Raw genomic sequence first — 22974 nt, forward strand, 5'->3', positions numbered from 1 at the left:
GCTTTAAATTGGTACCTCTAGTTGCAGACTTGATCCGTTCCAGGGTGCCATTCGCACCCTGAAAAGTCCGCAACTAGAGCGCAGCTTCTGTGCACACGCGCGGCACGATAGAGTGCTTCTGCGCATGTGCGAAGTGCGCAGATTGCTTCTGCGCATGTGCAAAGCACTCATCGCTTCTGCGCATGCGCGTGCAGCGAACCCAGAAGTAAACACTTCCAGGTTTGCCGCATTCATAACCCGAAAAGACGCAACATGAAGTAGACGCAACACGAGGTATGACTGTATAGGTGTAGTGCAGATTGGGCTTGAGTCAGAGCACTGGCTCATTTAGCTCAGTATTGTCAACACTGACTGACAGCAGCTCTCCGGGATTTCCACCCAAGGCCCGCCCTAGACCTCACTCTATTATTCTTCTTCTAGACAACTTCAGGGGAAAAGCCTAGGCCGGCAAAAGCCACATACAGAGGGTGGGAGACACGGGGAGAGGTGTGGTCTGGGGAGACTGAATGGCGTGGACCAGACAGAGAGGATTGGAGGGCTACATTTGAGCCCTAATGTTCTCCCTCACTTACCGGTATCTAGCTCAGTACTGTCTCCTACAAACTCTCTGGGGTTTGGGGGCATATTAGGAGAAATCCCCCCCCCCACTGCACTAGAGGGCTGGAATTCGAACTCAGACCTTTTGCATCAAAACCAAATTGCTTCAGCTTTTGTCCAACGTTTGCCCATGAGGGAAAGAGTTTTCTTGTCTGGCAGTGAGGTGCAGTCGTGTTGGCCCTCCTTTCTTCTCAGCACAGGGTTGCAGTGAGTCCTCTAATGCCTTAGTCCACAGTGCCATGCTCTTTTGGGTGCAGTGCCCCCTCCAGGGTTGTCCTCTCCCCCCCCCCCGCCCCATTTTCTCCCCACCCTGTTTGCATGTTGACGAGAGTTCCCTGGGTAACAGGAAACCTTTCTCCTCCCATGCATTGTGTGGGGCAGGAAACCTTTGACAATGGAGTACAGAGACGGCAGGATGTCCCTCGTTCTTTAAGCAGGGCGGGGGTGGGGGAGGTGAGAGGGAGAAATCCGTTGCACAGCCGTACGGCCCATCTGCAGATATGGGGGGCTCCGTGGGTGGGGGGCACCCAAGGGCCACCTCTTGATCCGGTTCTGTTCCACAATCTTGGCTTTGCTTTTTGACACCCTTCCCCGGACGCCTGGGTTCTGCCTTCTGAGCTCACTTCTGGACGGATAGGAAGGGAAGTTGCGGGGGGGGGGGGTTGTCCTGTAGGGTGGTCTTCAAACAGGATGGATCGCTTGCTGCTGCTGGCCTTGATTCCACTCGCTCGAGGTGAGTAAGCCAACCTGTGGCAGGTGGAAGGGGTTCAATCCTTCATCCTCGCTGGATTTCAGCCGGGGAAAGCTCCCAATTTCTCAGCCTATCTATGCAACTGTGCCTTTGCCAGCAATTTGATCTGACCACAGCAATGCTCAGTGCTTGTCTTGGTACAGAGAGTGATGCTATCAGCTGCTGAATTGCTCCAGATCCAGCTGCCGTGAGAGGCGCACAGCTGCAGAGAAGGGCTGAAACGTTGGCAACCGGAAGCACCATTTATCTATACATTTTTGTATGCAGTTGGTGTGGCTTTTGGGGGCAGTGTGTGGCTTATTTGTGTACGCATAACTGTTCCCATTTGCATGTTTGTACGTGTGGTCACACTGCACACATATATGTGCAAAACCACACTTAGGTTTGCTCATTGGATGTTGTTGTTTAGTTGTGTCCGACTCTTCGTGACCCCCTGGACCAGAGCACGCCAGGCACTCCTGTCTTCCACTGCCTCTCGCGGTTTGGTCAAACTCATGCTGGTAGCTTTGAGAACACTGTCCCACCATCTCGTCCTCTGTCGTCCCCTTCTCCTTGGGCCCTCAATCTTTCCCAACATCAAAGTCTTTTCCAGGGAGTCTTCTCTTCTCATGAGGTGGCCAAATCATTGGAGCCTCAGCTTCAGGATCTGTCCTTCCAGTGAGCACTCAGGGCTGATTTCCTTCAGAATGGAGAGGTTTGATCTTCTTGCAGTCCATGGGACTCTCAAGAGTCTCCTCCAGCACCATAGTTCAAAGGCATAAATTCTTCGGCCATCAGCCTTCTTTATGGTCCAGCTTTCATTTCCATACATCACTACTGCTCATTGGATAGGTGTATGTGAAGCAAACTGGGAGGGGGACCTGTAGCCCCTTGGATATTATGGACTGCAATTCGCCATCATCTCTGACCACTGGCCATGCTGGCTGAGGCTGATGAGAGCTGGAGTCCAGCAACATGCTCTGGAATACCACAGGATCTTCCTCCCTGACGTAAAAAGCATGAATTGAAGAACTGGAATTGTGGCAAAGGAGGTGTGAATCAGGTTACTGTGTGTAACCAGTGACAGCTCCTGCTGTTTCATATGCTTTGAGCTACTAACAGCTGAACCCTGGGCCATCTACCCTCAAGCCATGTGCTCTATCCCACAGCCGTGCTCTCTCCCTTTGTGTGAGTTTTCACGCAAAGCAGCAAAAGAAGCGGTTAGCCCAAGGGTAGGCAAACTAAGGCCCAGGGGCCAGATCCAGCCCATTCACCTTCTAAATCCAGCCCATGGATGGTCCGGGAATCAGCATGTTTTTACATGAGTAGAATGTGTCCTTTTATTTAAAATGCATCTCTGGGTTATTTGTGGGGCCTGCCTGGTGTTTTTACATGAGGAGAATGTGTGCTTTTATTTAAAATGCATCTCTGGGTTATTTGTGGGGCATAGGAATTCGTCCATTATTATTATTTTTCAAAATATAATCCGGCCCCCCACAAGGTCTGAGGGACAGTGGACCGGCCTGGGCCCTGGCTTAGCCTGTTTCCAGGCTGCACTGCTTTAAACTACAGGTAGAGGCAACTGATGTAACTATATGTTGCTCCATACCAATAAAACTAAATAAAAATCCCCGGATGTAGAAATCTAGCATCTCAGGGAGAGAGACTGTGCTTGAAACTGTCCCCCTGGCAGGCTAGTTTTCTAAGTGAAGGACTATTTTTAAAATTCTGGAAGAGTATTTGATCATGCTGAGCCTAAAATGGCACAGCCCAGAAACAGATTCACCAACAACTCTGTTGTTTCTATGGACTTGAACCATCTCATTGTTCTGTTTTCTCTCCTGGCCAGGTCTGTCTTGCAACCAGGTTCCCTGCAAGAATGGAGGCATCTGTGTGAGTCACACCAATGGGACTTTCTCCTGCCTGTAAGTTTTCAGGATTCACAATAAGGAAATAAATAATGTGTCTGGGATAAAGGGGCAAGGAGTTGAAATTATCCCAAGAGAGAGTACATTTTCCAGGACAATGTTCCCTTTCTTAGAATCGAACTATGCGAAGGATGACTCAGCCTTCGTTACTCTTTTATCCCCCTCCCTCCTGCCCTTCCTCTAATTAGCCCAGGGTGATGTAACACAGCATTTCCTAAGCCACCTCCTTTTGCCATCACGACAGCCCTGCGATGTAGACTAGGCTGAGAAGCAGCCGCCATCGTTTTGCTAGGTACTCAAAAGACTCCGAGCCCAAAACACCACCTAGAGTTTGCATAGGGCGGTTTATAGACACTGAATGCAAATTTAGGCTGGGTTTTGGAGCGGGCAGGAAGGAGTAAATGAAAGCTGGCTCTTACTGCCAAACTCTGAGCTGTGCGGGTGCCAACAAGGTATGCTAGGCTCAGAAGCCTGGACTGTACCCCTGGCTTCATTCAATTTCATTTGATGTCACTGCGACATCAGGTGATTGACAGGCGGGCGGCAGGCAGGAGGGTGGGGCTGCACTGGTTTTTGGGCTTCCCCAGTGGTGGAGTTCCTGTGTGTTACCAGGAAGGAGAGGTGCAAGGCAGTACTGAGGTCAGCACAGTATAAACCGGCGGAGCTAATGTGGCATTCTTGATAATGCATTTGCACCGCACCGACTTTTCCTTTTCTCTCTCTCTTTTTTTAAAAAAATAATATTTATTAAAAGTTTAATAGTTACAGGAAAAAAAGGGAAAAAACAATAAACAAAATTAACAAAATACATCAAAAATAAAAAGAAAAACAAAAAAAAAATACATCAAAACAACAGGAAAAACAAAAACATTTAAAAACATATCCAATATTTCCATATCTTTACCTTTCATTTACTTATTTCATCGACCTCCTCACACCTCCCTTTTTTGTATTCTAGTTCAATTAACTATTTCAGCAAATCTTTTCCATCTTTCTCAATTTTTTGTTCTATAACTTATCTGAACACAATCTAACTTTAAATTTTCCACTTTGGCCCATTAACAATCAGCTTTTGCTTAATTCTTTATAACATTTCTGCTAAAACCCTATAACTTCATTCCAGCATTCTTCTAACATTCATTAATTTTGCAGTATTTCTGTAAATATACTTTGAATTTTTTCCAATCTTCTTCCACCGACTTTTCCTTTTCTCTCCTAATAATTTACAACATGGGTTCCCTCAAGGAATGCTGGGAACTGTAGTTACCTCAGGTTAAGAACTTTGCTTCACGATGAGAACAGAAATCGGGCTCCGGCGGCGTGGCGGCAGCAGGAGGCCCTATTAGCTAAAGTGGTGCTTCAGGTTAAGAACAGTTTCAGGTTAAGAATGGACCTCCGGAACAAATTAAGTACTTAACCCGAGGTACCACTGTAGCTCGGACTCAGGCTCTCAGGCTACACTAGAGCTTTTTGTGCTTTAGGGAAGTTTATCCTTTCTCTAACTTTTCTTCTTCTTGGCTTGTCAGGTGCCTCGCCGGCTACGTGGGAGAGACATGCCAATTTGTGGACCCCTGCACACCTGGGCGCTGCCAGAACAGGGGCACCTGCTCCCTCACAGCCCTTCTTCCCCCAAACGCCCCAGCCTACACGTGCCTGTGCCCTCCGGGCTTCACTGGGGAGGAATGCCAGGGGGTGGTTGGAGACCCCTGCTTCCCTTCTCCCTGCCAACATGGGGGGACGTGCCACTGGCTCTCCGGGAAAGAGTATCGATGCCAGTGCTTGCCAGGGTGGACAGGTATGGCAAAGGAAGACACACACACACTTGTGGCTTCTGGTTGGGAAATCAACTCAGGGTAGGCGCAGTCAACAGACGTGATTAGCTTAGATCAGTCTTTTTCAACCTTTTTTGGGCAAAGGCACACTTGTTTCATGAAAAAAATCACGAGGCACACCACCACTGTGTGTGGAGAGGGAGATGTCAGAGCCCCGCTGCTCTCTATGGGGAATCAGATGAGAGCGGAGCGCCGATCCAATCCAATCTGATCCCATCCGATCTGATCCCCACCCAGGACGGATGGAAAATAGGGTGGACACAGTCCGGCGCCCGCCTAGTGGGCGAAAATTTGACATATATTTTTTAAAATCTTTCGAATTTTTCAATTTTTCCCACGGCACACCAGGCAACACCTGGTGGTTGAAAAACACTGGCTTAGATCCATTAATTCCAATGCTCTTGAGTAGAATTTAGCTTGGTGCAACTCACAGTCCAGTAGGTGCTATAAGGGCAAACGTATCCATTTCGGTTTCTCTCATTTTATCATTTCTCCAGTCTTAAATTCAGCTACCCACAATTCCACATCAGCTTGCGATTCTTTCTTTCTTGATAAGTTCCTCCTAAAAGTTCATTAGTATTTTAAGCGCTGATTTCTCTTAGCTTGCGCATTTTTGTACGCAATTTCCCCCCCTGAAATACCGTCAAACCTCGGCTCCCGAACACTGAAAACCCAGAAGTAACTGCTCTGGTTTTCAAATTATTTTCGGAAGCCAAACAGCTTCCAGGGAGGTTTTTTTCTTTTTTCTCCATTGACTTTGCTGACCGCCCTCTGATCCTCGGTTGTCGAATCTGTTCGACAACAGAGGTTTGACTGTACGTAATTTTGCAAGGCGGTTCTGCCTTTTCACCTATTGTTTTCACTAATAGGTGCATGTTGAAGTACATGCATTCTTGTACTTTGACCCAACTGTATATGCATCCTTGTACACGCTACTAGGATGGAGAATGGCCTTGTAAGATGTAAGCAAGTGGGAATTTCAAAGGAAGGCCATATCTCAGTGTTGCGAACGTATTGTCACAGTGTTTAAGGGATTTTTCCCAGCCCTGTCTGGAGATTAAATCTGAGACAAAGCATTAAGCTGTGGCTCTTCCCCCAGAAGAAAAGCACAGTAAGAAGGACGGACATAATTATGTAGCATAGGACTATCATAATAACATGGTTAATCATAATAACATGAAGAGAGACTCCATATTCAGAGCTAGTCTATCATGGAATGGCAGTTGCTGCATGGGCCAGGGAGGACTATTGCCCTGCTTCTGAGAGTTAGCAAAGTCACTTAAATAACACAGACAGGGTCCAGAGAGACAATAAATCCTAACAGAAACAGTGTATAATCTGAGGAGAAAGGAACAGAGAGGTTTTGTTCTCTTTAATTCAGGCCTTGCACGTCACAGGGAGACATTCGACCAAACATACAGAGGAAAACTCCCATAGAACTACACAGCCAATCAAAGCACACCTTATTTCAGGGAAGATCATGCCACTTTGCCTGGCAGCTAAGCAACACCTTCACCCTCTGTCTACATGGGCACTGGCTGGGGCTGCGGGTGGGGCGTTCCAACTTTCTCCACCCTAACACTTCCCGGGGCAGCAGCTTGGGGTTGCCGTTTCCTTCGCGCCTTCCACTCTTAGCCTGTTGAATGTAACAAAGGACAGAGTTAACCCTTTAGCTGCTCAAGGCATGATCTCTGCTGCGGCACTTCCGACGCCGTGCTTCCTTTGAAAGCCATCTGGGCGACTACTGTCGGAAACAGGATGCTGAATTGCATTGACCTTTAACCTTACATTCTTGTGAGAGCCAGAGGGGAGGAAAAAGCTGGGAAAGAAGGTTGGCTTACGCGTTTGGCTTTGCTTCCAGGGAAGAACTGCCAGCTGATGGACTTCTGCCCGGCGAATCCCTGCGCCAACGGCGGGACTTGCGTCATCACCTACCCGGTCATCGTTTGCCAGTGCCGGCCAGGCTTCGAAGGGCACACCTGCCAGCACGATGTCAACGAGTGCTATGGGGACCCTCAGCCCTGCCTCAACGGAGGCAGCTGTATTAATAACATTGGCTCGTTCCGCTGCGTTTGCCCACCCAGTTCTACGGGTCCGCTCTGCCAGTACCGTCTGGGACCCTGTTCCCCGGAGATCTGCCTCCACGGTAGCACCTGCCACCCTGTTGATGAAAGATACCATGGCTGCCTTTGTCCCCCAGGTAAGAAACGGGCAAGGTTGATAAACCCAATCCGTGGATTCTGCCTGGATTTTGGGTGGAAGGATCTCAACATTTCAGTGCTCATGGTTTTCTCATTTGTCCAAGCTTTGATTCAATTCTCCATGTTTTTGCAGCAATTTCAGAGGGTTGTTTTTTTAAAAAGAAATGCACGTGGAAATTCATTATTGTGAATTGCACTCAACTCTGCAAGCAGTTTTACCCTAAAGTAATGTGTTTTGTGTGTGCTGTTTTCACCAATATGTTCATTTTTGCTCACGCTCTCCCCTAACGTTGGGGGACAGAATGTGAAGCATGAAGCAGCAATAATAATAATTTATTATTTGTACCCCGCCCCTCTGACTGGGTTTCCCCAGGCCCTCTGGGCAACTACTAGCATATATACTATTGGGTTTAAAGTCTACCCAGGGACAGAGGAAGGGGGTGCAGGACGCCCCGGGTGTTGTTGTTGTTGTTGTTATTAAATGGAAAACTCCCTTGGCTTATTTTGCTTAATGGTTCGTGCAGCCCTGCAGGTAGTTACCATCTAAGATGGCCGCCAAGAGCAAATGGTGGCTGTAGGCCGGCTTCCGCACAAATACCTGAGGAGGGCCCTGTTGCATCAGAACCAAGGCCTGTCCACCTTCCCATTGAATCCTCCATGAATTTGTTTTCTCCCCCCTCTAGGCTATACAGGTCAATACTGCGAGGTGAACCCAGACGACTGCATTGGGCATCAGTGCCGCAACGGGGGAACCTGCCAGGATGGGGTGGCATCATATACTTGCCACTGCCTGCCGGGTTGGACAGGTGAGGTACCAGCATGTTCCCACCACCATCTCTGGCAGCTTTTCAAGGTTTCAAGGCAGGGGACATTCCCAGCCCTCCCTGGAGATGTCGGGAATTGAGCCTGGGACTGTCTGCATGCAACACAGATGTTCTACCCAAGCTGTGGTCCTCCCCACATTAAAAACCAACCAACCAACCAACCAACCATAGGTTGCCTTATACCAAGTCAGTCTTCCAGCCCCATACTGTCTACACTGACTGGCAGTAGCTCTCCAGGATTTCAGAAAAGGAACATTCCACCCCACCCCACCCCAAGATAATAGCAATTGAACCTTCTGTGTTCAAAGATTGGCTCTTCCCCTCACCCTGAGGAAAAGTCGCAGTGCTCAAACGGTTTTGTAAAATGCTTTGAGGGGTTTTCTTTCTTGCACTGTATCAGTTTTATGAAATAATTGTTTATGAAGTAAGGAGAGGGAGCAGTGGTATTGTGTGATGGGTTCTGAACTGACCAAGGATAGATCTCAGGGGAGCAGATGAATGCTCATGGGACACACAGTCTTGGTAAGTTGGCGGCAACATCAAAGGGGGGGGGAGCAAATGCCATGTTAGGAAAGGGATCAGAAATAAAACAGATAGCATCATAATCTCATTAAAAAGCTACCGATCCTGCCCCGCCAGCCTCTTAACGGGTAAACAAGGAAACCAGGAAGCTCCCAGCTTCCTGAATTAGGCGTAAAAGGAGCTGTCTGGCTATCAAAGGAAAGCGACTTGCCTAATGGTCGCCTGAGAAGCAGAATCCGCAGAGACACCCTGTGATGGGTTGGCGAGAGCCTTCTGAGCTGAGAAACAGCAAGCACAGGTGGTTTAGCATTAAGTAGGGATGTTCCCCAGCCACATTGACCTCTCACTTCCCTGACAGCAGTTGCACTGTTTGTCAACATCCTGTTGCTGACGCGGCTGAGAATGTTGTTTGCAAATGCTGCGGGACACTAGGGCAGCCCAGACATCCACAGAAGCCGCTGTGTGCTGACTGCATCAGACCACTGGCGTCTCTGTTATCTGACCAGGTGAAGCACCACAAGCTAGCGATGCAAGAACTGAGCATGGGGTCTTGTGCATGTGCTGCACCACTGAGCCATGAGCCCTACCGTAGGTGGTTGGAGAGAGGGGCTGCTCATAGGAAGGAAGGTGACAAACAAATGACTGGCTGCTTATCTGATGAGTGGTATTCAATTAAACTTTAATCAGAGTAAAGGTAAAGGTAAAGGTCCAGTCATGGCCGACTCTGGGGTTGCAGCGCTCATCTCACTTTATTAGCCGAGGGAGCCAGCGTACAGCTTCCGGGTCATGTGGCCAGCATGACTAAGCCACTTCCAGCGAACCACAGCAGCACACAGAAACACCGTTTACCTTCCTGCTGCAGTGGTACCTATTTATCTACTTGCACTTTGATGTGCTTTTGAACTGCTAGGTTGGCAGGAGCAGGGACTGAGCAACGGAAGCTCACCCTGTGGCAGGGATTCGAACTGCTGACCTTCTGATCGGCAAGTCCTAGGCTCTGTGGTGTAACCCACAGCGACACCCATGTCCCTTTAATCAGAGTAGACCCCCTGAAATAAATGTGCACGGCAAAGTTAGTTCTGTTAAGTTCAGCTGGTCTACTCTGAGTAAAACTTAATTGACTCTGACCCATTGTATGCAGTTTGAGCTCCCTCCACCCCTTTCAGAATCCGGACTGTTTATGAACATTCTGTGAAATCACCACAGTGCTGTCAACACTGACAGAGGGAACCAATATGACCTGGAAACCAAGGCATATGAGGAACAGTTGAGGGAATTGAGTATGTTTAGCCTGGGAAAGACGAGACTGAGAGGAAATATGATAGCCATCTTCAAATATGTCACATCGAAGATGGAACTGTTTTTTCCTGCTCTGAAGGGTAGGATAAAAACAAAGGCTTCAAGCTCCAAGCAAAGAGAATCTGACTAAACATCAGGAAGAACTTTCTGACACTAAGAGCATAGCTGTCAACTTTCCCCCTTTTTAAAAGGAAATTCCCTTATTCTGAATAGGATTCCTTGCAAGAAAAGGGGAAAGTTGACAGCTATGACTAAGAGCTGTTCCACAGTGGATCCATCTCCCTCAGAAGGGGGTGGACTCTCCTTTCTTGGAGGTTTTTAAGCAGAGGTTGGACGGCCATTTCTCCTGGGTGCTTTAGCTCACATTCCTGTATTGCAAGGGGTTGGACTAGAGGCAGTGAGAGATTTTACTTTCTTGGGCTCCGTGATCACTGCAGATGGTGACAGCAGTCATGAAATTAAAAGACGCCTGCTTCTTGGGAGAAAAGCAAGGACAAACCTATGCCGGAATCTTAAAAAGCAGAGACATCACCTTGCTGATGAAGGCCCGTATAGTTAAAGCTATGGATTTCCCAGTAGTGATGTATGGAAGTGAGAGCTGGACCATAAAGAAGGCTGATCGCCGAAGAATTGATGCTTTTGAATTCTGGTGCTGGAGGAGACTCTTGAGAGTCCCATGGACTGCAAGAAGATCAAACCTATCCATTCTGAAGGAAATCAGCCCTGAGTGCTCACTGGAAGGACAGATCCTGAAGCTGAGGCTCCAATATACTTTGGCCACCTCATGAGAAGAGAAGACTCCCTGGAAAAGACCCTGATGTTGGGAAAGATGGAGGGCACATGGAGAAAGGGACGACAGAGGACGAGATGGTTGGACAGTGTTCTCAAAGCTACCAGCATGAGTTTGACCAAACTGTGGGAGGCAGTGGAGGACAGGGGTGCCTGTCGTGCTCTGGTCCAGGGGGTCACGAAGAGTCGGACACGACTAAACGACTAAACAACAACAACAGGACTCTCAAGGTCCCTTCCAACAGTATGATTCTATGAAATGCTGTAGGCTGAGGCAGTGGCGTAGCGTGGGGGGTGCAGGGGGGGGCCGGCCGCACCGGGCGCAACATCTGGGGGGGGGGGCGCTCGCACTCGCAGCTCTCTGCCCCTACCTGGCTCACTCACTCTCTCTCACTGCAGTGCTGGCTGTGCGAATCCGATCTGAGCCACCGGGTCGCCGCCCACTGTGGAGGGGAGGGTGCCAGGCGTGCGGTGCGGTGCGGAGAGAGAGCGAGGGACTATCTGGGGGAGGGACAGTGCAGCGGGGGGGGGGGGCGCAAATTACTTGCCTTGACCTGGGTGCTGACAACCCACGCTACGCCACTGGGCTGAGGTTACCTTAGGCAGGCATTCAGAGCTGGTGTTAGTTTGAGCGCGTACTGGCTTCCATCAAGGGCTGTTCTGATAATCACCTATATCTCCTCCCACAGGGCTCCTTTGCCACCTGCATGATGCCTGTCTGAGCAACCCATGCCACCCCGATGCATTCTGTGACACTGACCTCCGGACTGGTAATGCCGTTTGCACCTGCCAGCCAGGCTACGCTGGGCGCACGTGCTATGAAGACATCAACGAGTGCCTGATGGGTAAAGTGGGTGGCGTTGGTTGGGGTGGCGAAAAATATGCCCGCCATCATAAGTAGAAACTGATTGGGAATGAATGCTGAATGACCGTCTGGAAGCACTCTGTGTGAGCAGATGGCCACGTCCCCTTCCCTGCGTCTGTGTCAGGGTCAGAGTCAGGCACAGGTCAGCAATGAAACAATAAATCACCCGAGGCCAGTGAAACAAAGAAAACAAACCACAAGCTCTGGCCTGGTGATCTCAGTAGCTGTCCTGGAGGCCTTCCCTCAAGGAGACAGACAGTTGTGAGCACCTCCGCTCTCTAAGACTCCTTCCCTAGCAGCCTAAGGCAGCGGTTCTCAACCTGTGGGTCCCCAGATGTTGTTGGACTACAACTCCCATCATCCCTGAGCTCTGGCCTTGCTAGCTAGGGGTGATGGGAGTTGTAGTTCAACAACATCTGGGGACCCACAGGTTGAGAAAGGCTGGCCTAAGGTTTCTCTTTCTTGCCTCTCGTTGCTCCACCCTCTGCATGTTCTGGGAGACCAGGAAGAGGGGAGTTGGTTGCAGCAGGAGGGAGATTCCCCATCTTCTTCCACAACCGGCCTTCACTCAGCCTCTTGACTCCACCCCCATCCCTTTCAGCCTCGGAGTCTGAACTGCTGTCTGCCACAGCCTCTTCCTGCTCACTAAACCCTGTTGCCCCTCCTGCTCCCAATACCTCCTCCTCCCAGTCTGCTCCTTCTCCCTCTCACCACTCATCGTCGTCCCACCACCAATCCCCTGGCTCTGAGCCTTCTTCCCTAGGGCTGGCTGGTGCCTCCCACCAGCATCCTCTACATCCAGTCAGTCTGTGACGGTCTGTTCCTCTCGGCCTGTCCAGGTGCAGAGCCCTGTGAACACGGAGGAAGCTGCCACAACACACCCGGATCTTTTACCTGCCGCTGCCCCGAGGGCTACACGGGCTCTCGCTGTGAAGCGAACCTCAACGAGTGCCTCAGCCAGCCCTGCCACAACGGAGCCTCTTGCCTGGATTTGCTGGGACGCTTCCAATGCCTCTGCCCCTCGGGTAAGGAGCAGGGCTGGGAAGAGAAAAGGTGGTATAGCAGTCGGGCTGTCGAGAGTCGAGTCAGGGAGTCCTGGGTTCAAATCCTGAAACTCAGCCCTCCAGTTTCTTTGGGTTTCCCCTTGGGCCAGCATCCTGTTCCCACAGTGGCTGAACCAGTGGAAAACCAGCAAGCGGGATTTGAGCACAGGAGTCCTCTCCCCTCTTGTGGTTTCGCCCATCTCTGCCTCCAGTGAGAGCAAGTTCCATACAGTGGTACCTCTGGATGATGAAGAAGAAGAGTTTGGATTTGATATCCCGCTTTATCACTCCCCTTCAGGAGTCTCAAAGAGGCTAACATTCTCCTTTCCCTTCCTCCCCCACAACAAACACTCTGTGAGATGAGTGGGGCTGAGAGACTTCAGAGAAGTGTGACTGGCCCAAGGTCACCCAGCAGCTGCATGTGGAGGAGCGGGGAAGCAAACCCGGTTCACCAGATTACGAATCTACCGCTCTTAACCACTACACCACACTGGTTCTGTTCCGGAGCCATGTTCGCATCCTGAAGTGAACGCAACCGGTGTCTGCATGTGCGCGGATTGCGATTCACCGCTTCCGCGCATGCGCGTGACACCATTTTGAGCGTCTGCGCATGAGCAAGCGGCAAAACCCGGAAGTAACTCGTTCCATTACTTCCGGGTTGCCGCAGAGCACAACCCGAAATGCTCAACCCCAAGCTACTTCAACCTGAGTATGATCGTAATTTAATTAGGCACTTTCTTTTATCCATCATCACCATCTCCTTCAGCCAAGTGTCCTTCAATATATCGCCCCCAGATGTTGCTGGACTACAACTCCCATCATCCCCAGCCAGCATGGCCGACGGTCAAGGATAAAGGGAGTCGCTGACCAAAACAGTGTTTTTCATCCTTGGGTCCTCAGGTGTTGTTGGACTACAACATCCATCATCCCCAGCCAATTTAGCTTTTGGGGCTCCACAGGTCAAACTGTCCTGATCAGATCAACCTCGCAGGCTAAGTTTGGCAGGTGGGTCATGCTGCCCACCTCTCAGTCACCTGATGTCACAATGAGCTCAGGTGCAAGGTGCTTTGAAGGCCCATAGTCGGGACTTCAAAGCACCTTACAAGGCATTGCTTTTTTAAAAATAGGTTTAGTTCCCCATCCTGGTTTTAGCAGGGGGTTGTGTGGAATCCCCTACTAAAATGGAGTAAAAAAAACCCAAAACACATTTGTTTTAGCATGCACACCCCTGCCGATTCAGGATGTGGTTTGCATGAATTCCTGCTGAACTGGGCAGGATTTAACAGCCCCACCAGCCCCCACTCTTCAGTTAGCAAGTGCGGGAAGTGCTTTAAACCTTCCTGCTTTGACTTTCCCTACTGGGAAGAGGCATGCATAGCCAACGGGTTTTTTAACTCCTTACTGCTTCCTACCGGCTGGTGTCACGGGAAAACAACCTCGTGGGCCAACTTGAACCCTCTTGCTAAGCCAAGACTGGATGCGGGCTGGAGATTGCCCACCCCTGCTCTGACCAGTGTACTACACTGCCTTCTTACCCCTAATAATATCTTTCTTCTGTTGATTCCTCTCCAATGTAGGCTTCAGTGGGCCATTGTGTGAAGTGGGACAATGCTCCCGAGATAGCTGCTTCAACGGAGGAACCTGCCTGCAACAGAGCCATGGAGTTGCCTGCCAGTGTCCACTTGGTAAGTGAGGAACGCAAAAAGAGGAGTCAGAGATCTCAAGCCAGGAGGGGATTTCTGAAGTGGCTGGTTGTTCCTCCTTCCCATTCAACTGCTTGCTCCTAGTATAGTGGTACCTCGGGTTAAGTACTTAATTCGTTCCGGAGGTCTGTTCTTAACCTGAAACTGTTCTTAACCTGAAGCACCACTTTAGCTAATGGGGCCTCCTGCTGCCGCTGTGCCACCAGAGCACGATTTCTGTTCTCATCCTGAGGTAAAGTTCTTAACCCGAGGTAATATTTCTGGGTTAGCGGAGTCTGTAACCTGAAGCATATGTAACCTGAAGCGTATGTAACCCGAGGTACCACTGTAATGTATTCATCCCCATCTAGGGATGAGTCAATCTTTCTGTTTCTCTCCATTTCTTCTTTTTTCATTCTTCTCTTTCAGCCTCCACGTTTTTGCATTAGTTTGTGAATTTGTTTATTTTCTGCTTTACGTATTTCTGTGCTGCAGTGCCCCTAATATGACAAATTTGGTTCAAAAATCTCTCACCTGCGCCTGAAAGGAGTTCCCACAATCGCTATGTGAACTCGACATCAATTAAATTAAATTGTGGGTAAAGGTTTGAACAGCTTCTAGTTCATCGTCAAGATCATTCTCCTAAATGTGTGCGTGTGTTTAAACTCTTTAGACTCTTTGGACCTCTAAGCTTAAATATTGTCATTGGTGGAGGGAATGTATTTTAAAAATGCACATCCCCACATGTATGTGTTTTGATGCTGTCTCAGCATTCTTAAGTGTATTTTGTACTGGAACAGCATTTCCTAGTTATTGCTTTTCTGGTTGGTATGCACTGACCTTTGACCTTTTGCCCTGCTTTTATTAGGTTTTGAGGGACCCCGGTGTAAGACGGAGGTGGACAGCTGTGCCAGCTCCCCCTGCAAAAATGGGGGCCAGTGCCAGAACTCTGCAGGGATTTTCCATTGCTCCTGCCCTCAAGGTAACTGTCTGTGTGTGTGTGTGAGAGAGAGGGGGGGGGGCTCATCCACAGTTGTTCTGCGCCTAAAAAGCACAAGTGAGCAGTTTTCTGCTTGCCCCATGATCTAGATAACGGTCCGAGAGATTTTACCTCACCGCTTTCCCCCAGAAAACCCACTCTTTAGCAATAGATCAGAGCAAACATTAATCTGTGGAAAATCTGACTGCTGTTTGCTCCAATCTAGGGGTAAACTGTGGGTTTTCCCAGGGGAATCTGGGGTAGCGTACGGAAGTGCGATGAGCCCGGATTGAGAGAGAACGGTGGTGTTTAACTGGTAGAATGTGAAATCAGGAAGAATAAGTCCTTAAGGGGAGGGGGATGTAGAATATTTCGTAGGATCATAGAATCACAGAATCGTACAGTTGGAAGAGACTCTGAGGGCCATCTAGTCCAGCCCTCTGCAATGCAGGAATTCGAAAAATTATTGTAAGCAAATCAAAACGTTAGCAGGATTAGCAGTTTAAAATAAACTGGGGGGGGGGAATGGAAAAGAAATAATAAAGAACAATTAGAATATGGAGCAGCAAAGGAAAACTGAAACGAACCATGGAGTGGAGGGGGAGCAGTTGGTGTCTAATGGACAGTTTGTATTTTGATAAATAAAAAATGTGTGAATTTTGTAAAATTAGAAAATGAGAAATCTTATTGAAAGAGAATAGAGAGAGAAAGAGAGCGAAGGGTGGTGGGGAGGGAACAAGACCCCAAAGAAAGCGCTTTCTTCGAGGGGAAATCACGCCAAAATGGCCGCCGTTCTCTCACAATAAAAAAATGGGATGTCCCAGTCTGGCCAGGACACTTGCAGGGTATGCCAGTTGCCTACTGCAGCTCCAAGTGTTGGACCTGGTTTTTGTGTTGTCGTTTTTTAATTGAGGTCTCAAGGCAGAAATTAGCACTGACGGCCGCTGAGACCCTTGGGGCCTGGCAGCTGACCCGATTTGCCCGACGATGAAGTCACATGACCTGTAGCAAGCACACTATAAGCTTCTGTTTGTTCGGGGGGGGGGCGTTGTACCTCAGAGCCCTCTGACTTGCATGACATCACATGAGGGCAGAGTGGGATTGTGGGTAAGAGAGAGAGAGCAGGGAACGTGTGGCTCGAGGCCAATGACGGTGTTGAGGCTCCCCCTTCTTGCAGGTTTCGAGGGACACCAGTGCGAGAGAGATGCAGACCTCTGCCGCGCTGCCCACTGCGGTCATGGAACCTGCTTGAACACACCGGGCTCCTTTACCTGTGTTTGCTCTTTGGGCTTCACGGGACCCCACTGCACAGAGCTCAGCGACCCCTGCCAGAACTGGCAGTGCCTCAATGGGGGCAGCTGCCAAGGGGCAGAATTTGGGTATGGACGGGGAAGCAGGGGGAAGGGTGCATGTCAGCCATGATTTCCAGATGCTGTCTACGCTAACTCAGCACTGGTTTTGTTTTTTATTTTTTAAATAATATTTATTCCAATTTTCACAAATACAGAAAAAAAAGTTGAAAAAGACAAAATACAGTAGAGTAAGAAGAAAAAAAGAAAACAAAGATACAAATTTAAAAATACATAAAAACACCACCCCTCCACCCCACCAATAAAAAAGGAACAAAAAAAACCCCAAAAACGTTTTTTTAAAAAAACACTTCCATTTTTCAAGTTCCATCTTTCGATAACTTATTTCCTCGACCTCCTCCCACCTCCCTTTTCGTATTCCAATTATTAATTATATCAGCAAGTTCTTTCCATCTTTCACTGCTTACTCACTTATTTATCTTAATCCATTTAAACCTTATTCTCCCATCAACATCTAGAAAGTTATCCAAACTCCAGCCTAAAAGACACACAAAAAGAAGAAAAAACCTTAAATCTTATACCCTTAAATCCTAATATCTCAAATCCTTATCTTATTTCCACTAAAGCCAAATAAATTCATTCCACCATCTCCCAAAAGTCCTTAATTATTATACTGAATGCTGTTTTTTTTTAAAAAAAAAATCCCAATTTTTACGCACCATCTCTTCCCCCTGGTTTCGGATTCTGCCAGTCTTTTCTATCAATTTTATCATTTTACTCAGCACTGGTTTTAAGCCCTGTTCCCAAGGGTTTGTTTTGAAACAGGGCTACTCAGGGGAATGAATTTCAGATTTCTACACACATGCATGCACCCAAAAACATGCAAGACTTCTTTCTTTTAGGGAGCTTCTCTCTTAGATTTGAAATTGATTACACTTGAGATATGGGTCACTCAATTTCACGGCTCTGTATTGCCCTATGGCATCTTTCCCTAACTTGGTGCCCTCCCAGTGTTTTGGACTGGAACTCTTTATTACCCCCAGGAGAGGATTTTGTCTTAGGAATGGAATTGACTGGACCAGAAAGTGCTTGGGATCTGGCCTAATCAATTTCAGTGCTCTATTAACCTGCCGTGGGCTACGGTATCCTTCTCCCGACCTTCTCTCCCAGTTATTTTGGCCTGTGGTTCTCGCCCCATTCTCCAGCCAGCGTGGGCTGCGCTGCCTGGACCTGATGGGAACGGCACAAGCCAAAACCTCTGACAGGCACCAGATTAGGGAAGGCCAGACCAGGCGAAGCTCTCGTTTTCTTCTTCCTCCCGCCCCCCCCCCCCATTTATCATTATCATTTATTAAATAAGTATCCCGCCCTTCATCTCAGGGCAGTTCTCAAGATAAATTTACAGTATAGAAAACACAAAGTACACAATAAAAACAAGAACAAAAGCAAACCAATAACCCCCCTCCCACAACACGTTTAAAAGAGCATAGAATGTCAATCAGCCCACGGCCTGGTTGAAGAGGAATGTCTTCACCTGGCGCCTAAAGCCGTATAATGAAGACACCGGGAGAAGCTCCCTTGGGGGTGGGGGGAGAGAGAGCATTCCATGAACATGGAGCCGCCACAGAAAAGGCCCTGTTCCCATGTTGCCAACCTCCAGACCTCTCATGGAGGAGGCACACAACGAAGGGACTCTGAGGATGGTCGCAGGGTCCGAGTCGGTCTGTATGGAGAGAGGCAGTCCTTGAGGTATTGTGGTCCTGAGCTGTTTCAGTTCCCACTGCTCCTCCATGAGCACTAGCATTCCCAACCATTGCTATATTCTGCAAATTCTGATTGCAGAGATGAAGTTCAGTTGGAGTTCTTGTGCGACAAACCCATTACCTCACAAGCACCACTACTGGACTTTTTTGTGATAAGGAAAGTGATTATATATTATTATTGTTATTATTATTTTCACCCCACCCTTCTGGCTGGGTTTCCCCAACCACTCTGGGCAGCTCCCAACAAAATATTAAAAATACATTAAAACATCAGTCATTAAAAACTTCCCTAAACAGGGCTGCCTTCAGATGTCTTCTACAAGTCAGATAGTTGTTTATTTCCTTGACATCTGGTGGGAGGGCGTTCCACAGGGCGGGCGCCACTACTGAGAAGGCCCTTGGCCTGGTTCCCTGTAACTTGGCCTCTCGCAGTGAGGCAACCGCCAGAAGGCCCTCGGCGCTGGACCTCAGTGTCCAGGCTGAATGATGGGGGTGGAGATGCTCCTTCAGGTATACTGAGCCGAGGCCGTTTTGATGGGGAAGATGCAACCAGAAAGGTTGAAAAGGTTAACAGGGCATCTCTCCGTCTCCCTGCAGGCCACACTGTCTCTGCCTCCCAGGCTGGACAGGACGGGATTGTGGCATGGAGGTAGACGCCTGTGCTTCCAGCCCCTGCCACCAGGGGGCCACGTGCCTGAGTCGCCAAGGGGTCTTCAGCTGCATCTGCCCCAGCGGTTACGTAGGTAACACGTCCCTCAACCCTAAATCCCAGCCGGGATGATTACAGATGATTCCCCATAACCCTGGCCCATCCTCTCGCCTCGTCCCAGCCCTCCACGACTCCCGCCATCTCTCTGCTCCCTTCCCAACCCCTCCCAGGTTCGACGTGCGAAATAGATGTGGATGAGTGCACCTCCAGCCCCTGCTTCAACTCTGGATCCTGCCTTAACAGCCCTGGGACTTTCCGCTGCCTTTGCCCTGAAGGTTACACAGGACTTAAGTGCCAGGAGACTTTGGACTTCTGCTCCCCCAGTGAGTATGTCGAGGTTCATCAGCAGTACGGTGGTACCTCGGGTTAAGTACTTAATTCATTCTGGAGGTCCGTTCTTAACCTGACACTGTTCTTAACCTGAGGTACCACTTTAGCTAATGGGGCCTCCCTGTTGAATTGTTTCTTTAAATGTAAAGGTTCATCATTGTTTCACCCGATGTGTATATCTTTAAGGGGCCAGAGCAAGGGCCAGAGCAAAATAATGAGATCCAGCTTTACAGCTATGAAACATAGCAGGTGCTGCTGAGTTGCATTGATTAAGCTGTGTCAGGAATTGGGTGTAGTATATAAGGAGCAGCACCTAGCTCTGCCATTACCCTGGGGGATGGGTTGGTGGTTGGGTCGTGTTTGTTTGTTAATGTATTTAGTGTAAAAGGAGTTTTTGTTTTTCTTATTAAAACCTTGTTTAAGTTATTTTTGAGTCCCTTTTTAATGCATGGTCTCCCCAGCAAGCTCTCTGCAGCGTTACTATACTGCAAAAAGCCAACACTCCCGCTGCTGCCGCACGGTTTCTGTTCTCATCCTGAGGTAAAGTTCTTAACCCGAGGTACTAGTTCTGGGTTAGCGGAGTCTGTAACCTGTAACCTGAAGCGTCTGAAACCACACTTGCAAATGGACAAAGCAAGACGCACTGTCTGCACTACTCAACTGATTGGCACTGATACTGAGTGCCTTTGAGGGTATCGGCTGGGGTCATAGTGATTTAGAGGTGGGCCGCCCCAGCCATCTGTCAAAGTGGCCTACAGCAGAAATCAGCAGAAATTACTGCATCGCGTGACCAGAGAAGTTGAAATTCATCAAAGCGCCTGCTACCAAGTGGAAAATCCATCTACTTTGTCCTTCTTCTCTATCTCTCTTCACCCACCGCAACAGATCCCTGCAGAAACGGAGGCCGGTGTGTAACAAAGGAATCTGCCCCCTATTGCATCTGCCCCCCAGGCTGGGGTGGCTTGCAGTGCCAGCAGAGGGCAAGCCGGAATGGTGACAATTGTACTGATCAAACTGGAGATCACGGTTGTCAGGTGAGCAACTGCCTCCTGGCTTTGAAGAACTCCCCAACAGGAGTGCCAGCAAAGGTCGCTTCCAGGCAACCTGCTTATTCAGCATCCATCCCAATTTGCTTCCACAAAGTTTGTAGGGAGGCTCAGGGATGCTTATTGAGCATTTGTTCTGATTTGTTTGTGGGGAGGTTAGACGAGCCTGCTTCCATCCAGTCTTTTCCCATCTTCTGCCATGCATTTGCCCATCACTTCTGTTGAGGACATAAGATGATGCCCATCACAGCCTAGCCTCCTGTTCTTGCAGGAACTATAGCTTGCAACTCTGTGAGGGGTAAACTACAGTTTCCAATGTTCTTCAGTTGGTGGGGATGGGGAAGTGCTTTCAAACTAAGCCGTGTAAACAGCCCAAATGCAGGAAACCCGCTTCCCCACCCAAACCCTGAAATCAGACCGTTTGCAGTAAGTGATGGGAAGATGCACTGTGAAATGCTCGATAACATTTGCTTGACATGACGCCATCTAACTTCCCTTCAAACCAATCAGAACGAATGCTCCAAAACCAGCTGAGATAGTCTAACTTCCCTGTGAAGTCTGTGTCAACAAATCAGGGTGAGTGCTCAATAAGCAGTGGTGTGGAAATGGAGGTAGAAGAAGAGTTTGGATTTGATATCCCGCTTTATCACTACCCGAAGGAGTTTCAAAGCGGCTAACATTCTCCTTTCCCTTCCTCTCCCAAAACAAACACTCTGTGAGGTGAGTGGGGCTGAGAGACTCCAGAGAAGTGTGAGTGGCCCAAGGTCACCCGGCAGCTGCATGTGGAGGAGCGGGGAAGCGAACCCAGTTCACCAGATTACGAGTCTACCGTTCTTAACCACTACACCACACTGGAGGGGAGGAAATGTTCTTTGCCACTTTTCCTGCTTCAAATATAGTTGTCATGAATTGCCTCGGGATCTTTCCAATTGCAGTGCCTACCGAAGAAGTGTCTGAATGGGGGAACCTGTACCAGGACACAAGATGGGTTCCGCTGCTTGTGCCCTCCGGGGACCAAAGGTAAGTGGGAGCAGAGTTTAACCTTGGGCAGAAAAAGTACACAAGACCAGTGGAAGCTGGTGCCCATTGGGACTTAGAGAATCATAGATCTGTAAAGTTGGACCCCAAAGGTCGTCTAGTCCAACTGCCTGCAATGCAGGAATCTTAGCTAAAGCACCCATGACGGGGCTATCCAGCCTCTGCTTAAAAGCCTCCAAGGAAAGAGAGTCCACCACCTCCCAAGGGAGAATGTCCCACTGTTGAACAACTCTTACTGCCAGAAAGCTCTTCCTGATGTCTAGTCAGAATCTCCTTCCTTGTAAGTTCAGTCCATTGGTTCAGGTCTTCCCTTTTGGAGCAGGAGAAATCAAGCTTGCTCCATATTATTACAGTGGTGCCTCGCAAGACGAAAAGAATCCGTTCCGCGAGTCTCTTCGTCTAGCGGTTTTTTCGTCTTGCGAAGCAACCCCATTAGCGGATTAGCGCTATTAGCGGTTTAGTGGCTATTAGCGGCTATTAAAGGCTTAAGGGATTAGCGGATTAGCTGCTAAAAGGCTATTAGCATCTTAGTGCCTTAGAAAAAGGGGGTGGGGAGCGGAAAAAAATCGCAGGAACTCGCAAAACATTTTCGTCTTGCGAAGCAAGCCCATAGCAAATTCGTTTTGCGAAGCACCTCCAAAACGGAAAACCCTTTCGTCTAGCGGGTTTTCCGTCTTGCGAGGCATTCGTCTTGCGGGGCACCACTGTATTATTATTATTATTATTATTATTATTAATACCCCGTCCACCTGGCTGAGTTTCCCCAGCCACTCTGGGCAGCTTCATGTGACACCCCTTTAGGTTTTTCAAGGGTGCCTATCCTATCTCCTCTTTCCCAGGCTAAACATACCCATTTCCCTCAACCGTTCCTCATCAGGCTTGGTTTCCAGACTCTTGATCACCTTGGTTGCCCTCCTCTGCACACCCTCCAGCTTGACTGGATCCTTTTTAAATTGTGGCACACAGAGCTGGACACAGTATTTGTTGATATTTTCAGCCCCCTCCCATTGCGAGATCTCCTGATCTGATGTTTTGAGAAAGGAGGGGGCAGAAACTGCTCTTCTACTCTTCCACTCCTGCCTGCCTGCCTGACTCTGTGTGTGGAGAGAGTCTTATCTACCAGGTTTTTTGCTCTATAGGACGCACCCGACCATAGGACGCACCTTGTTTTAGAGGGGGAGAACAAGGGAAAAAAATTCTTCGCCTTCCATTTCTCCTCCCGCTTGGCTGAAGGGGCGCTGCGCAGCTCTCCCTCTCTGCTGAAGCCAGGAGAGTCTTGCTCTCCCGGCTTCAGCAAAAGGAACCCGACGCCTCCGGAGCGCGGAGGGAGCGCTCCCTCTGCGCTTCGGAGGCTTCACTTTGCTATCGCTGAAGCCAAGGAGCCTGCATTCGCTCGATAGGATGCACCCACATTTCCCCTTAATTTTTGGAGGGGGGAAAGTGCGTCCTATAGAGCGAAAAATACGGTATGTAGTGACTAGATGGCT

General features: G+C 49.0%; 1 protein-coding gene across 5 annotated transcripts in view; it reads left to right on the forward strand.

The window, feature by feature from the left end:
* NOTCH4 (notch receptor 4) overlaps nt 1-22974 on the forward strand; it is a 113264-nt gene that overhangs the window by 68164 nt on the left and 22126 nt on the right. For 3 of the 5 annotated variants that reach the window (XM_083424550.1, XM_083424548.1, XM_083424549.1), the window contains 13 exons: nt 3177-3252; nt 4782-5050; nt 6949-7287; nt 7972-8094; nt 11412-11567; nt 12427-12612; nt 14208-14315; nt 15181-15294; nt 16469-16670; nt 18962-19107; nt 19244-19396; nt 20289-20437; nt 21385-21469. In XM_083424550.1, the coding sequence (XP_083280676.1) occupies nt 3177-3252; nt 4782-5050; nt 6949-7287; nt 7972-8094; nt 11412-11567; nt 12427-12612; nt 14208-14315; nt 15181-15294; nt 16469-16670; nt 18962-19107; nt 19244-19396; nt 20289-20437; nt 21385-21469 (2106 nt within the window). Of the gene's footprint in view, nt 1-992; nt 1331-2868; nt 2900-3176; nt 3253-4781; nt 5051-6948; nt 7288-7971; nt 8095-11411; nt 11568-12426; nt 12613-14207; nt 14316-15180; nt 15295-16468; nt 16671-18961; nt 19108-19243; nt 19397-20288; nt 20438-21384; nt 21470-22974 lie in introns of those variants that run through there. The other 2 variants (XR_014507510.1, XM_083424551.1) reach the window with 2 other exon arrangements.

Source organism: Podarcis tiliguerta (assembly GCF_965153285.1).
Source record: "Podarcis tiliguerta genome assembly, chromosome: 2".
Taxonomy (NCBI): Eukaryota; Metazoa; Chordata; class Lepidosauria; order Squamata; family Lacertidae; genus Podarcis; species Podarcis tiliguerta.